Here is a 17,476-nt window from a genome sequence, read left to right as displayed (position 1 = left end):
CTTAAATGAAAGTTGTTAGTGTAACAGTAGTTGAAGAAAATCTTAGGGAAAAAAAGCCTCATCCACAGCAAATACAGGTCTGAAGGTTTGTTTTATGTTGGTTTTATGTGTTCCCATAACCACATCTTTCCCATAATGCCTAAATAGATTTCAGTTTTCATTAAGCTAGTGTTTAAAACACAAACATGACAGATTGGGCCCTTCCTTCTAAAGTTTACAGAGCTTTACAGAGAGGATATGTATGTGAAGAAATAATGCTTATACACTGTTTTCCACAATAATTTAAATAAATTTACAACAAATCATTACGTACTATATATATATTTATTTTATTTATATAGTCATAAGCTTTTTTTTCCTTTAAGAACTCTAAAAATTAAAAAAACTGTGTTGGTCCAGGATACACATTTTAAATTAACCTCAGCTGCCCTACAGAAGCTAATTACACCATAAACTGTGCCATTCTACAGCTAATTAACTCAAATTAGTAAAGAGAAAATGATAAAAACTTCAGAGCACTGAAAGGTAACTCAGCTTTGCTTAAAATTTCTGAAAAGATAGCGTACTACTGGAACTAAATATAGAAGCATGAAGCAAAGCACATCTTACAATAAATGAGTGGATATTTCCAGTGCATTGCTTCCATACCACAGGGCAAATTCTGTTATTTAATATTCCTTACTAAAGAAGAGAAGAATATCACAACAGTTAAAAGTTTAGAAGAAAAAAAAAGAGAAAACATCAAATAGACCAAAACCATCCATCTATATGAACACTGGAATAATGTATATTGATGAGTAAAATCAAAAAAAATCCTGTAGTATGAAAGCGCAATCCCCCCTCCCAAATTATATATTTTAGACATTGTACTAGTGAATTCCTGTCTAAACTTGATGAAAACTCCATTAGTTTTCACATTACAATATTATATAAGGCAAGCTTCAAACAAATCTTCTCCTTCAAAATAATTGTTCATAATAGAGAGCTTTGGACAGCAGATATTGTAAACTGAAACTGGCCAAAGTTGAGGCTACCTTTTAGTTATCTCTACCTTCATTTGAGTTAGTTTTGGATTCTTCAGTTGACTTCTCTGCTCTAGAGAAAGTCATACTGTTGGATAACACCATTGAATAACTAGTGATGAAAAGAATTATGTGGATAGATGTAGGTTGTTGCAAGTAAAATAAGATTCTCCAACCGATTATAGATATTTAAATCCCTGGAAACCAGACACAGACTAAAGTCTCTGTTTATCTCACTTCAGTGAACAACAAAAATACATACAGCTACTGAAAATATCTGTATTGTTATAGTCATATATAGAAGATTATATTGCATCAATTAAGTAGCAAACTTATACATCTGGAAATTAAACAGGACACTATGGAAAGGAAAAAAATAAAGAAGAATCAAAGTAAGAATCAAAGAAGATAAATTAAAGTCAAGAAAAATTCAACATCTGCAAACAGCTAGAGGTCACCACGTGTATTTTATCTTTGTATTGCACCTTTTAGCCAATCACTTCACAGTGTTTTAGAACCATAAATAAAAAATTGCACACAGCACATGAAATCTTGCAAGCCTAATTGCAGTCTTGATAGTAAATCATGCCACTCAGGATACTGCAATGCCATCAGAGCCTCTTGTTGCAATTACAGCTTTCTTACATTCTCAGTGTGTGTAATTAGGCACAATTCACTGCATAAATCACTGCGTTCCACCAGAGAAACTTCTGTCAGTAACAGGTTTTTTTGGTCTGCAACATGTGTTCAGAATTTAGAGTATTTGGATCAGGCCATCATTTGTCGAAGTTCAGTTTTTCAGGCCTCTGAAACACAGCTTCTGTGCTGTCAGGCTTTCTTGCTTTAATAAGAAATATTCCCAGAAGACCAGGCAAAAACATACTTGAGTTATTTTTAGTAGCATGGGAAAAGCTTGTAGATAGTGCATTAGCACACAGCATCTTTAACTTGGTTAAGATTTGTGTTTAGTAATTTGTTCAGATGTGTTTCTGTTCTATAGTACTTGCTTCAGCATAGCTCAGGGATATCTGGGTCCCTATCGCCAACATAAAGGTTATTCTCAGAGCATGCATTATTGTGTGCATGCTAATTTCGTATTCAAAACAAGCCTTACCCAGCTCTCGTCGTTTTATATTCCACCTTAAGGATGGGTTTGCAAGGTTCTGGCTTCTTTCCATCCTTCAGTTGTTTTCCTGGAATAAATTATTTTCTTATATTAAACTTAATATTCCATAACATGACGGCAAGCTATGACATTCTCTATATGATTTACGAAACAGAAAATTCACATAGTGAATGTGTAGTATTGTAGAACGTTTGTTTTTAGAAATTAAAATCCCCCTCTAAAAAGTCATTGCAAGTATCACTGAGAGACTTAAAAATCTATCTAATGTCTACCATTCTGCAACTAAAACTGATCAATTTACAGTCAAAGTTAGTTTTATTCTAACTGGCATCCTTATGAGCCTAAACTTGAATTTGAAAGCCAATTCTTTCTTTACTCTGCATTATTAGTAACTGAAATAGTAACTAAAGCTTCTACAGATTCAACTTCTACTGTGTTCAATGGAAATTATGAGTATGGTGTAAATACATATGCTTTCCATCTGTACCTTCATCAAATTTGATACAACTATAAAATTCCACAGAAAATTAAGGTTGCTGTCCAAAATCAAAACATAAATGATTTTTATAAGAGGCCAAAACAAAACAAAGTTAGTCTTGCCCAGTTAATCTCATTACCATAGTAGCAGTCAGGTTTTTTATTATTTTGACCACTATAGGGCAACAAGTTATCTGCTGCTTCCTCTTTCCACTCTAGACAACAGGGTCCACAGCCAGCACGGCAATCAGAGGCTTACTGAAGAGTCAGACAAATAAACTGTTAAGCTTAACTACAGCATCTTTTACTGTAACCATAGGCTACCCATGATCCTCACACTTAAGGCACTGCTGACGTACATGATTTAAGTGCATGTGCAGCAGGCAAAGTGCAGCAACATATTTCACATGAATGCTGGTTTCATACATCAAAATTAATGTGAATTTATCTGAGAAGTGGCAACATCTGATCTTGCTTATATGTATTTTAAAGAGCAAATAGGACTGTAATGTCAAGCAAAATGCAAAATATGCATCAATGTCTTAATTCAAAGAGCCATCATACAGTTCAGAGACTTAGACAACACTCCATTGATTTGTATTTTCTTATTTCATATTGGCATTTTTTTTCTTAAATGAAGTTATCAGAAGCTGGCATGTCCGAGCTAAAATTTTTTTTTTTGCACTGAATAAATGGATGTGTTTGCTTTTTCCCCCTCCCACCCCCCTCTCAAGTGTACAAGATCATTTTCATCCTGTTTCAAGTGCTGTCATACATTTTGGATACTTACCATGTGGAGTGATTGTCTGGAATGGTTTGGTAGGAGATTTTACATTCCATATGGTCAAGGTGCCATCTGAGTGACTACAAATAAATTGTTTTCCTTCATGATGCCAAGCTACAGAGTGGATAGCCTGTGTAAGAAAGAAAAAAAAATAAAGTCGGAATTCAGGATCACTTCATCCTTACTGCTTCCTCAAAGCCACAGATGACAAGAAAACGACTGAAAGCACTAAGTACACAGGTAACTACACAGGTACAGAATAGGTGCAGAAAATGCAGAAAACTACTATTCAATCTTTGTACAAATAGAGAAACCAACTTTGGATTTGGGGAAAAGAAAAAAAAAAGAAAATCAAGAAGAGAATCATTAGCCACACCACATAAAATAGCTAAAGACAGCTAAGTGAAATTTAACTGCTGCCTTAAGGCCAGACAAAGGTAAATAATGAAGAGTCCAGATAAAGCAGCAGAGATTAACTAGTAAGTATAAAAGGTTTCTGTGCCATTTCTGTTTCCAATACTTCTATTATACATGAGGACATGATCACACAGATGAGGTTCAAGAGAGTTTTACTTACAGGAGGAAACTGTCAGTAAATAATGACAACCCGCAGTATTTCTCTATTGCCCAAAAGGTGCAGGAGAAAATATTATGCACCAGTAGTACTGAGCATTGATTCTACTGAAAAGGTAACTTTGCTTAAAACTTAAGAGAAAGACATTCCTTCAGGTAAACTGAAAGCAAGAACTAAACAGATGAATGCTGATAGACAACTAAGGCCCATCCCTTGAATACCCTCAATATTCAACCCTCAGTAGAGCTCCTGTCTGCAAGCTGGGACAAGGCTTAGGCTCACACTAGCTCCTCAGGTGCCCAGGGACATCCTCTGTCAGACAACACAGGTGGGTGAGCAGTAAGGAATCCTACCGAGCAGTAAATTATCAGGCGAAATGTAAATGACAGAGGACAGGTCTAAGCTGGTTTTGTCTAAATTGATGACAAAAACACCAGATCTTCAAGCTTCAAAAAAATTATACAGAAAAAAACAACAACAACAACAACAAAAACAAGATACCTTCCAGCAAATTGATGAGAACTCAGACATTTAATAATAAGCAAAGGATAATAGCTACTTGGTAAGAGTGAAGTCTTCAGTCTAATTTTTTTCCCAATACAGATATCATTATGAAAATTTCTCTAGCAAGTTACAGATTAACTGCAAGTTTAACATTGACCCTAGTCAAATTTTTATCTTGCTCCTTCTGCAAACATTATGATTCTGCTAGAGGATAGACTTGGTATAGCAATATGTATACATATATTCTGTATCTATACATACATAGCTCAGAAACCTAGACCTCTCCCATTAAGGTACCTGGAGACATGAGATGAAATATCATTGCTCATTCTGTAAGACGAGTATACGTTAGCAAATAAAAGCAGGAATTACAAAAGAAACTTTGCTTAATCTAATCTTGAAGAGTTTTTTTTATCTACTATGTAAAACTAAATAACCTTAGGATTTATTTGAAAAAGAACACTTTATTTAGAAGTCTATGGTATGATTAGCAGTACAATCAAGAAAATCATGTTTTCAACACTCTCCCATACAGAGTCTAGCCCTGGCTACAGTAAGCAGCTCACAGAAGGTAGATGGAAGACTTTTTCATATATGCTTGTGTAAAAATAGGCCTTAAGAACCTGCAGCAAAGCAAATTGTATGGAAGAAAGCATAGATCTACCAGAACTGAACCAGGTTTTTCTGTTTGTTGAAAAACAAGGTCAAGAAGTAGAGAAACTGCCTCCCATTATTGTTGAAGGGCCATTAATGCCTGTGAACATCAAAGATCTGATAAATGGAGCACAAAGGACAAGGATGATTGCTATCACTTAATTTCTGCAAGGAACCTGATGGCACGGAAAGAACACTGAAAAAGAGTAACGAGGCCTTTGGCTTTATGGCTGTTTATTGCCTAGTTTTATCGAGCATCTGGTCACATTTACTGATGCAGTTAAATACTATTTAATGCATACCAGAGATGCTTCATGTATTTTTTTAAAAATTCAACTAAAAATTGTCTAAGTAGGATGAACTTTGCTAGAAGGCACCATGCTTTAATATTGCACAATTCACCAAACTTTTGTAAGCCTGAAAAATACCAAAAAAGACCTGTAATTATCTGTAAAACAATCTCTGAGTTTAAAACAGGCTAGCATATCTATAACTACAAATCAGCTAAAGTGGAAAAAAATACAGTAACTTTAGGTTGTACGAGCTAGTAGGTATCAACAGCTTCAACCACCAAAACTGATAAAAATACAGTGGAAACCACCGAGATTATAGAGCTTTACCTACTTTCTTTAACACACACACAAAAAAAGACCCAACAATGATATACTTTTCCAATATATTTGCATTAAATTTTCAGATTCAGAATATAATTCTTCCAAGTATTAATAAAAATTCTCTGGCTTGGTTTTAAAACTTCTCACAGTACTTCTGGTGCCCAAACACAGAAGTATGCCTAGATCAACCAGATCATTTACTCAACTACATCTCTCTCTCTCTTTTTTTTTTTTTTTTTTAAATAATATTGCTGGTCAGTTGGACACCAAACACACAAAAAAAATTCCTACCACAAGATTACCCATTGCTACCAAGGGGAATTTTAGCTATATTTAGGGCACTAGTTGTTTGTATCCTGAAGAAGAACCATCTGCACAGGCTGTCCCAGGCTTGATATGACTTATATTTCAAACATTTTTGTTTACTACAGTACCCTGAACACTGGAAACTTCTACAAGTATCTTGTATATGAAATGTAAACATTTAATATTATAGGCAAGGATTTCTTAAACAAAAGAAAGACGAATTTCGGTTTATGTGAGAAGGCGGTTTCAAGTTTTTTCTGAAGTAGTTGCATGTTTTACAGAAAAAAAAAAAAGAAAAATCAATTCTTACATTTTTTTAGTAATAAAACCAACATGATCAGATCAGCTGTCCTGTCAAAACTTAACCAAAGACACAGACACTGACCATCCTAGTGTATTATGTGGAGACAGGCTGTGCACACAGGAGGCTTCACATTCATCAGCTGTTCCAGAAGCATTATCCCTTGGGGAAGCAGGGCTGCTATACTGCCTGCAAAGAAGGTGAACATTTCTGATTTTCTGAGAGAAACCTCTTCTTGCAATGTCTGCAATGGTTAGCTGAGTGAGACCGGGGGACTTTAAGAGACAGAACAAATAAGAAACTGCAGAGGTAAACCAAAAAACTGATAGAAAAGAAAAAAAAGTTTATATGCAGGCCTTCTGCAGAAATGTCTACAAAAAAAGCAGATCACTGGCTTATGAAGATGTTTTGGCATTAAAAAAAAAAATTAAACTCCTACAATAGATTGGCAGTATACTTAGAAAGCACTGTGATTATTTTGTTTCTTTAGAGAAATGAATTCTCTATATATGGTTGAAGAGCTAAATCAATCCACAAGCTCAAGCTTTAATCTTCGCACTCACCTGCTATGGGAGATATTTCAGTTCATAAAATATCCTGTACAAGAAATACGTTTCTTGCAATTTCCTAAACACAGAATTTTAATCCTACAGCTGATAATATGTATATTATTTAAGAAAAGTTTGAGGCTTTTCAGAATCTTGAGATTCCTCATATCCTATTTTCTTGTGAGACCAGGCATGCAGAAATATACAGATACTTTGATCTGAATACAAAAGCTTTTTAGTTGAGCAATTTTATTCTGTTTCTATAAGATTCAGTGCTACAGAATAATGCATAATGCTAATACCAAGTTCATATTACTGGAAACACAACCGAAATACAACTGCTACTGCTTAGAACAAATCTAGGTAAATTTGTATTTTTTATTTTAAATGTGCTTTTTTTTTTCTTTTTTTTTTCTTCTCATCAAGTGCTGCAGATCTGTGTTGACGAGATTTCCTGCATTCATACAACAGAATCAAGGAAAACTCTATTTATTATTCTTTAGAGAAGGATATGATTTTTTTTTTCCTTTTATACAGTTAATTGAGCTTGGAATACATTGTATATAACTGTTCAGGCTCATCATAGGAGCTCAGTTACTTTACAATCAACCCTGGTTACTCTAGCCTATTCAGATTTCCCTGTCCTATTATGATAGTAACTCCATTTCCTTCATGGAGATGGCAGAATTTTCTAGTAATCTTGAACGGATGACAACACCAATTCCTTCAGCACAGGTTTACCATAGTATTCTAAGTAAGGACAGTAACACAAGGATACCTATGCCAGCTATCCTGTTAATAATCACCTCTGCCAAAAAAAAAAAAAAAAAAAAAAAAGAGGAAAATATATGTGCGAGGACATAATGATTGCACAGACATGCTTCAGTTTCAAGCAATTTTTTCTGGTTTGGTTTAAATCCCATGGGTTACAGTGACATGTTTTTAATGCTGTAAAATAATCTCTCACATTCAGCCATGTACCAAAAGATTGAGCCTAAAAATAGCAATCTATAATACATGTGCCTCGTTAATGCTATCAATGCTTAGCTTAAACCAGAATAAGCAAAATACTACTTTTAAAATGAACTTAAAAAAAGAAGTTACAAGTTTTGTTATTTAGAAACCAATTAATACTTGAGAAATTTGTTTTCTTTGAATATGGAATATGGAATGGGAAACATTTGCACAGTAAAGTGTAATTCATATGAGAAAATTATTAAAATGCTTTGTCATTACAACTGTTTCAAAAAATCCCCATGTTTAAAATTGTAAGCCTCCTTATGACGAGTGACTCTCACATGAAACCAAGCAGGAAGCTTAAAAGGCTGCAATAGGCTTAGGCTCTTCCCCAAAGGCACCGCACAACTATCTCTCTGTAAACCTCTGATTGTGGAGAAAGTTTGCTCCTCCTTTTTTTAACAGCAGAGGATGGCCCCTGGCCCCTTTTGACCCTCCAAGTTGAGAAGAGTTGCATCAAATGCTGCTGTAGGCACAGCCCCAGCACTTACACCTTTTGTAGACTAATACCAGCTAAAAAACAAATGACAGTGGAAATGACATGTGAAGACGACATGGTGAACTAGTGCTAGAAAAAGTTGTCCATATTGTGATACTGTGAAAGCCAAGGAAAGTTATCCCAGAGCTAATGAGCAGGCCTTGCTCACCAAGGGAAGTGATTCCAACACCCTTCAAGGCTGCTTTCCTGCAGCAACAGATGCTGGTGAAAGGATGTTGTTTGGGCCAGGGTAAAATTGTCTCTTTGGGCAGCAATGCAATATACGAGGCTGCACCTTGAATACTGTATTCAGTTGTGGCCCCCTTGCTGCAAGAAAGACATTGAGGTGCTGGAGTGTGTCCAAAGAAAGGCAATGAAGCTGGCGAAGGGTCTGGAGCACAGACCTATAGACCTACATTAAACTAACTAACCTCTACCAAAATTCTTGGTAAGATGTCACAAGGATTTAAAGTTTCCCATGAACTTTTAGATTCTGTAATTATAAAGGGACACACTTCTTTCTTCTCCGGTCAACAAGCACATGTCTAGAAAGCCTTCAAAGAGAAAGTTTAACCTTACAAGTTCTGAATAGCATTACCTCCCAGCTACTGTATCCTTGTAAAAATACATTGCTTCTGTAACATGTATTACAATCAGACGGTGTTCATCTTTTTGACTCTCAAGTCAGTATTACGTGTTATTATTAAAAAAAATCAGTAAGAAAAGGAAACTGATGACAGCCTCAAAAATATTTAAACAAATTCAAGGTATACCAGCCAAATTTAACATTAAGTTATTTCTGCCTAAAACTTCACCTTTTGCACTCTTTTCTTAATGTTGGTTACTTGTATCCTCCCCTGTGCATTGCTCGATTCATTCAGGATTTCCTCTGTTTCTGATTTTCCATTCTTCTATAAAATCTGCACAACTGTACTAGACTGCCACTGAAAAAAAAATTTGCTTACTATTCACTTACAAACATTTCCTTTCAGGATAAATTATCTGAATTGCTAAGTTATTAAACTAGAATGAACATATTTACTATCTTATCACAAAAATTCAGTACTGCTGGCCATTTACTCATATTTCTTAATACTCCTTATAGTGTTACCGGTCTGAGACTCAGAAGCTCAGGTTATTTTCCTTTCTATAGTGTCCTCTTTCAGCATTAAAGCAACTGGAAAGGCTTATCTCTTCTGTTAATGAGGCTGCCCATAAAAACTAGCAGTTTTATTATTTGTAATGTTCTCTTATTATTGCAATATTAAAAAATGTAAGCTTTCTTCTACATTTCTTAATAATTAAATTCACTTTTTAGAAATTGTGCCAAACTGCTGAAAAGCATTTATAGAGGCTGTTAGTTTGCCAGCATTCTTCACAATTTAATAAGAAAGATAACACTATGGAATTTCATGTCCCTTTCACTGACGTAAATTGAGGATTTTTTTTTTTTTATTTTCACTTTTGTAGTACAAAATTCAGAGGTGTTGATTCTCCTGTATCCATCTGTCTTCCAATTTATTCTTTAGCACCTCACGCTGGTTCATACTGACAAAACAAGAGTTTGTATACAGTATTTAAAAAAATTTTGTCCCAATTAAATTTCTGCTTTTTTCTACTCTTCACTTTTTCTCTATCTGATAGATCATCTCTTAAGACAATCAGCCCAAAACAACTACCAAAACATCTCCAATTGCCCTTTCCTCCAAATGCTTCTACATGTACTATGCAATTTTTCAATTTTGTTTAACAAGATTAAATATTTTATTTCTATGCCATTCATACCAGAATCTGGAACAAACAGAAACTGCTAAATGTAGCAAGATCACATGTTAGGGTGATTATTCTACTCTGCCTTCCCTCTTAGAAGAGTAGATCTAAATAACTCATCCACTGAAGAAGAAACTTTTGTTATACAACATTAAATGGATGACAGCCAACAAATTATTACTGTGTACAGTAATTTCTTTTTCAAAGGGAGGCTTTTCTTGAAGGATGATATGAAGGCAGAGAAAAAAGGGGTACTTTCATGATAACAGTGATCATGCTCTGTATTTAAGTGGTAAATATTTTTCATTAAATTTTATGCAAGATCCAAGCTAATGGGTAAAAACAAACAAACAAAAATCCATGAGATTGAGGCTTGCTTTAAGATTCTGGAACACAAAACTTTGGATGAAGGTGTTTAACAACACACCTTCAAAATAAAGGTGTGTTAAATACTCTTTTTTGATTAAATATGGCAATCAGAGAAAGTGTTCTCTAATATTAAAACACCACAAGCATAGATAAAAATGGTTAAGAAAAGATGAAGAATATATAATTCTTTAAGATATGATCTATAAAAGCAGCTAAAAGGAAGAATAGCAGTCATATAGCCAGCCTCAACCTTAAATTTTCTACTGGGCTTAATTCAGTTCATTCATTAATTTTATAACCTAGAATTAAAGAGACAAAGCCTAACAGCAAATTAAAATTTGGTGATCTAATCCTGTATCAAAATTACAAAAGAAAAGAAAAACCACAATAATTATTCTACAATACAAATCCAATGTCCCCACATTTTGAATGTAATAGTTGTGCTTCTCATCTATAAGAGAAGGATACAGTAGAAGAATCTATGATGCTAAGAATCCAGAGAAGGGCAAGACGACCTTATAAAAAGTGCAGGAACCACAGTAATATAAGGAAAGGCGTTAGAAAAAGATGATGCAGATATGAGGAAGTCTATAGAAATAAGTGACAGAGAGGAAATGAATCAGACGCATGCAATGAAACTAGAAGGTAGGATAAAATCCACAGAAGGAGATTGCTTCTCATACAACATACACTGAGGTTCAGATTGTAATTTCTGAACAGCAAGATATCTCCAGCTCTGGTGAGCTCTAAAAAAAACACAAAGAAAAATAGCTCTGGAAGGTTTATTGTACAAATGGAGAGAAAGCATACAAGAGAGTGAGTTATTTAATGTATGGAGACAAAGATAGAGCATTTACTTTTGCCTTTGTTCGTTTCTGGCCCTCTGCTGCCAGGAAAACATCTTCAACTATACTCATCTTCAGGCCTCAGGAGATTTCCCTGTCCTTTCAGAAAGGGTCTCCACTTGCAGAGCAAATACAATGCATACTCAACCAGAGCAACAACATGCCTGACTTCTGAAAACTTCAGCAGAAGACCGGGGAAAATGTGATGCCCTTTGTGACACAAGGCGAAACCAACCCAGCTGCACTGAGCAATAGATGTAGACATTTTACGATCAATAAAGCTATAAGATGATTGATTTTCTTTCATAATATTAAATAACACAACAACATATAAATTATGCCAAATGATTTTTCTTAATTTCAGTCTTTGTAACAGGCTGCATTTTCTCAAAATCAAGTTTTAAGGAATAAATACCATTCAACTTCCCTTAGCATTACTTAATTCAAATCTTATTTTTAAACTCACATAGGATAGGTTTATTTACAAAAATACATCCTAGTGAGCCAATTTAGTGGTTCCTCTTTAATCTTATTTCAGAATATCTGAAAGATTCTAAAACTACAGATTGCTACACTGTCTTGTTTCAAGTTAAGACTTCAGTTCTTAATATAGGTACAAGAGTCGCACTACTTAATAAAGGACAAAGGGCTGAAAAAATTCCTTCCCATTCAATTTGGTAAAGAAATCCAACCCATGGCATCATTTATTGAAACAAATTTAAACTTAATAAAAAATTCAGACTGTTTATAATTCATACCCTAGGGCTCTTCTACATTTACAGAAAGTTTCAAATATTTGCAATTTCAAAAAGATCTCTTTACTGATCCACTGGTGACAGGAGTAGAATAATAATCAACATCTTAAAAATCATAGCTTTAGAATAACTAACAATATTTTCATAATAAATGATACAGATATATTTGCATAAATGCTAGAAAGCAGAGGCAAAGACTGCATAGAAGACCTTTAAAGAAAGCATTTGGAAAAAGTTTACTCAAAAATGCAAAAAAAAAAATACCAAAAAGGAAGGGCTACTGTGAAAGGAACATCGTCAAAAAAAGCTTCAAAAGCTTATTACCTCATCATGTGTATATCTGTAATCTGCCTTCTTTGATTTCAGATCCCATAATACCACTGTTCCAGATTCAAAGCCAATCAGAAGCTGCAAGAGTAAGGATAAATACTAAGCCTTTACACAGAAAAGAAAAAGGATATTGTTTACAATACCTACAGTTCTTGCCTCATGGCAATGCTAACACAATTGAAGCTAATACAGTGTTAGAAAATATTTCATAATTATCTTCTTATTTATCTTTTCTTCTCTTGGAAAGTTCTACTCATTAAATTCTCCTTCTTTGACAGAATCCTCAGGAGTCTACATTACAAGCTTGTAGTTAGCATGCTATTAAAACATTTAGAGCACTACTAAGACTATTAATGCTACTATTCTTTTTATTGTCCTTTCCCTAGAAGATTCTTCACATTTGGGAGCTCAAAACATTCTAGGACCATTTCAGATAATGTCGAAGACTGACAAATACCTAATTTTAACATTGACTTTACATTGACAAAAACAAACCAACAAAACCACATTTGGCACATAAGTCAATCTGTTCAATCACTTATACATGGTTACTCTAAAAGGAAGTCGTTAATGAAAACCTGTTTAGAATGACATGTAGGTGTTCATGTGTATATCTGGTTAGATTATGACCATGGTTTTGGCAGTGGCCTACACAGCTTTGGAAGAGCAATAGGTACAGGGGGAACTTAGGGACATTGATGTCACAGCTCAAATTCTTCTTTGTGGTTGCTGCTGGGTCACAGTGCATGAGAACGTGTGTCTTGGGAGAATGTGTACTATGAAAAATGTTTTGTCAAGACAAAAGAGCGTGTCATTAATGTTACCTCACAAGAAAGAGAATAAAAGTTTAATATATAGGAGGATTTTCTGAAGTAACCATTGGTACTGTAAAACAGTTAGATTTCAAGTGATTTATTACAACTCTTAGATGCTGGCTGCTAAATAATGTCATGTCACTTAGACCCTGAATCTCTTCAAAATTGCTGCCTTAAATTAACTAAACAAAAGAAAAAGTACACCGTATTCTACATAAATATACTTCAGTGACCACAAAGCATTTAAGAGTTGAGAAACGGTAATAGCTCAAGAGCATTATAAAGCGCATTTACTTTCCATGCAAGTATATAAGACATTTTTTTGTTTGTGTGTGTTTTTATTTAATGGTTACCCCAATAGTTTAGTTTGCTCGTTTCTCTTCTTAAGGATTTTTGCAATTAAGCTCTTTTTCACCTCTGTTTTCAAGTGTTGCTGATTACAAGTATTCAATATCTGACAAAAGCGTTCCTACAATCCTGTCTGTACCCTTTGTATTTTTCGATACCAAAATCTTGGTCCATCCTTTCTTTGTTTCCAACATCATCCTTATTTACTCAGTTCCTCCTTTAGAAGCAGTGGAATTTATAACTACTTTTAGAAAATAAAAAAAGTCTTGCTTGAAAAATAATGGGAGTAATAGACTTTAAACATATCTTACCTTTCCTTCATCCATTGGATTGTCACTAATATGGACTATAGGTCCTGGGTGAGATTTTGATGACCTAAACGGGAAAAACATCCACTTAACTACAAGAAAATTTTTCCTTGCCCAAAATTGTATTACAAAAAAAAAAAAAAAAACACTCATTAAAAGATTACAAGTAGTACAAAAATTAAATTTCATAGTGAAACATCAAGAAACATAGATAAATAATGAAGTAGTCAACTTTCTGGAAATATGAAATGAAGAGACTACTTAATACAATGACTAATCTAAACAAGGAATATTTTATTAAATACTATTATTTCATACAACTTTTTTTTTTTAAATACTGTTTTATGCATAGAATCATAGAATGCCCAAGGTTGGAAGGGACCTCAGAGGTCATCGAGTCCAACCCCCCTGCTCACGCAGGGTCACCTAGAGCACGTGGCACAGGGCTGCATCCAAGCGGGTTTTAAAGATCTCCAAAGAAGGAGACTCCACAACCTCTCTGAGCAGCCTGTTCCAGTGCTTTGTCACCCTCACAGTGAAGAAATGCTTCCTTAAGTTCCTGTGGAACTTCCGATGCTTCAGTTCGAAGCCATTTCCTCTAGTCCTATCACTGCCCACCACTGAAAAGAGGCCGTCAACCGTTCAAACAGTTGAACTACGGCTTCCAGCTTATTGAAGTTCGGTATAGAAATAAGATGTTTTAATGAATGCTATTACTAATTCCAAATATGATAGCTGCTAAATCACAGGCAGGATATATTTTCTTTCCTTTCCTCTCACACATGCACATTTCTGGACAAGAGATTAAAGTATACCCTCTAAATCATTTACAGCTGAGGAAAAATTTTAAAAAGAATTGATGCGAGTATTTCTTTAGTGCTGTATGTTTCCTGGCCATTTTCAGTCAACATGCTAGTGCCACTTGCTTCTTTATCTTAGCAGTAAAAGTGACAGACATGCATTTATGCCATATGTTTTCAGACCAGTAAGACTTAATAGTAAGAAATATTAGACTAGAAATATATTAAAAAAGTCAATGACTAATCAGTCTGTAAAACAGGTGATTAACAGAAGCACAGAAACAGTCTTCTAGAGTGAATCCCCAACTTTCCCCCACACGCCAAAAAGTGTGTGTGGACTTCAAGAGGAAAAGGGCACTCATTAAAGGAAGACATAGAAAGCAAGCTGTTAATATGTTACAAAAGATTATGCATGAATCAACAGGGTTTTTGTGTGTGATTCAGCAGTTATCTATAAATGAAATTCTATCATTCAATAGCAGAGTCTGGTCTATGGACACACTAATATAGGAGAGGAAATTTACTACCAAGTTATTTTTCAGGACAGCAACCTCCTAGTTTCTGGTCCCTCTTCCTTATTTCAAATTTGGCACAGGTTACAGAAACCTTTATTATACACAGACTGTAAATTTTCCATATTTACATAGTCATGCATCTTAAAAAACATTCAATATGCACAAACTGAAGCTGTAGTCAAGAATCTACCTTGCAAAGGCAAATATTGAGAGGACTGACATATTTTGCTTCTAAATTTCTGAGATAAATGGAAGGACTTCTTCAGCTCTGCAGAAGACCAACCTTCTCCAAGTTGGCAAAGTTAGATAAAATTTTATTTTTTATTTTGGAAGAAGCAAGTCTTGCAAGGCGTCACCTTTGATTCCTTCAGTTATTAGTGAGCCTTTTTTCTTTCAAGACTTGAGGTGTTTCGAAAGCAGTTGTGTGTGTGTGCTAGGGCAGAAATAAATAAATAGCTATTCAAGTGGGAATAGGTTACAAAACCCTAGAAAGGCTAAACCATATATACGTCTAATGCTTTAAATAATTCAGAACTCCATTTTTTTGTGTGTTATGAAGGAAGTATCTGAGATTCAACTTTTTCAATATTTGAATAATTTCTCATTTTACTCATGACCTTCGGAAGTGCGGACATTATTAAAATAGTAGAGTTGGAGGTATTATGCTGTCTTCTTTCTCTTGAAGATGTGGAATATTGAAGACAACCTCCATTTGTTTTAGAATTCTCCGGCAAATGAAGAATTTCATGCATGTTTCATAGACGTTTTATATATATATATATATCTATATATATATAAACATCTGGGAACAAGACATTAGTGCTCATATCTCTAACTACATAAGAAAAGTAGCACCCAAATATATGTTCTCACCCACAAATTGCTACATTTACATAGTCAATTCTTATAAAAAGGGAGGTGAAACGACAGTAGTTGTTAAAAAAAACCACTTTGTTCTCAAAATCAGTTCACATAAATGTACATTTACAACCAGTAATTTTATACTCAGAGTACATTAGTTCTGTCACAACATACGTCTTTATATTCTGGAATTTCTTGAATAAGGATTACTGACGCTAAGTCTTCTAGATAATATGCTGACGTTATACAGAGTTCTGAGCACACAGCCTTTAGTTTAAACAAAATGGACAGCAAAATAAAATGATACTGTCCTTAAACCAACCACCTCCAGACTTTAATCCTCTACTGTGAAAGTGACATATCTCTCTAAACACCACATGCTATATTTTGCCTATACACACGCACACAAACACACATATATATAAGGAATTAGAAAATGTATAGAAAAAACTTATTGAAATTAATAATTTTTCTCTCTATTGCAGGTAGTATAATAAAATAGCTTTAAAATAGGCAGAAAAAGACACATAAGAAAACCAACACTTTATTTATGAGAATATAATATACTTAAATGATTATGAATATATTTTGATTATATTATCTGTTTAATAAGTCTAACAAGGAGGCTCATGCAAAGTAATAAAGACATTTCTGAAGTTTATTAATAAATCTAGGACTACACTGTTCCCTCCTTTCAGCAGAGAAACACTTCATTAAACTCACAGTTCAATGGCTTTATTCCACATGATGACATAGCCTGAGAGAGTGAATGATTCCACATTGACAATGTGAATGTTTCCTCTTTCAGTGCCCACATAGAGCCATTTGCTTTGGAAAGGCAGATGACAAAACATTATCCTGCAAGAAAATGCCAAAAAAAAAAAACGAATAAACAAAAAAATCCCAACACTTGGATTAAATAAGAAATAGAAAACATCAGTATTCTAAATTGTTAATAATAAAAAAACACACCATCACCTTGTAAAACCATAAAAGTATCACACCAACTTTCTTTAAGGCTAATACCACTCCTATGCTACAAATTATAAATCTCACTTTCAAATCTATTTTAATTTTAGAAGGTTTTTAGAAGGAACTTTCTCATGTTTTCCATAAGGAGACAAAGGCAGAACTTAAAACATGAGAAGTACAAATTAATGTGCAACCCGAAGTAAAGCAAACCTAAAAACAATCCTAAGGCTTGCTCAATTATAAAAGCTAATAAAAAAGTAGTTTAAATTTTGGAAAATTATTTATGAGTCTAGAATATTACATTAAATCACATTGTAATTTCTTACTTTATTTCTTCCTTCTGGTACTAGAAAAGAATACCTGAATAAAAACCCAAAAACCAA

The 17,476-nt window shown here is 34.2% G+C and overlaps 1 protein-coding gene across 3 annotated transcripts in view; it reads right to left on the bottom strand.

The window, feature by feature from the left end:
• STXBP5 (syntaxin binding protein 5) overlaps positions 1–17,476 on the bottom strand; it is a 97,615-nt gene that overhangs the window by 38,894 nt on the left and 41,245 nt on the right. For all 3 annotated transcript variants that reach the window (XM_026044355.1, XM_026044353.1, XM_026044354.1), the window contains exons 5-9: positions 16,845–16,979; positions 13,949–14,012; positions 12,469–12,552; positions 3,416–3,539; positions 2,137–2,215 (exon numbers count right to left, since the gene is read on the bottom strand). In XM_026044355.1, coding sequence (XP_025900140.1) covers positions 2,137–2,215; positions 3,416–3,539; positions 12,469–12,552; positions 13,949–14,012; positions 16,845–16,979 — 486 coding nt within the window. The remainder of the gene's footprint in view (positions 1–2,136; positions 2,216–3,415; positions 3,540–12,468; positions 12,553–13,948; positions 14,013–16,844; positions 16,980–17,476) is intronic.

The sequence above is a fragment of the Nothoprocta perdicaria genome, unplaced genomic scaffold (assembly GCF_003342845.1).
Source record: "Nothoprocta perdicaria isolate Ctin4 unplaced genomic scaffold, notPer1 scaffold_36, whole genome shotgun sequence".
Classification (NCBI taxonomy): domain Eukaryota; kingdom Metazoa; phylum Chordata; class Aves; order Tinamiformes; family Tinamidae; genus Nothoprocta; species Nothoprocta perdicaria.
This window is presented reverse-complemented; position numbering and strand designations above follow the sequence as displayed.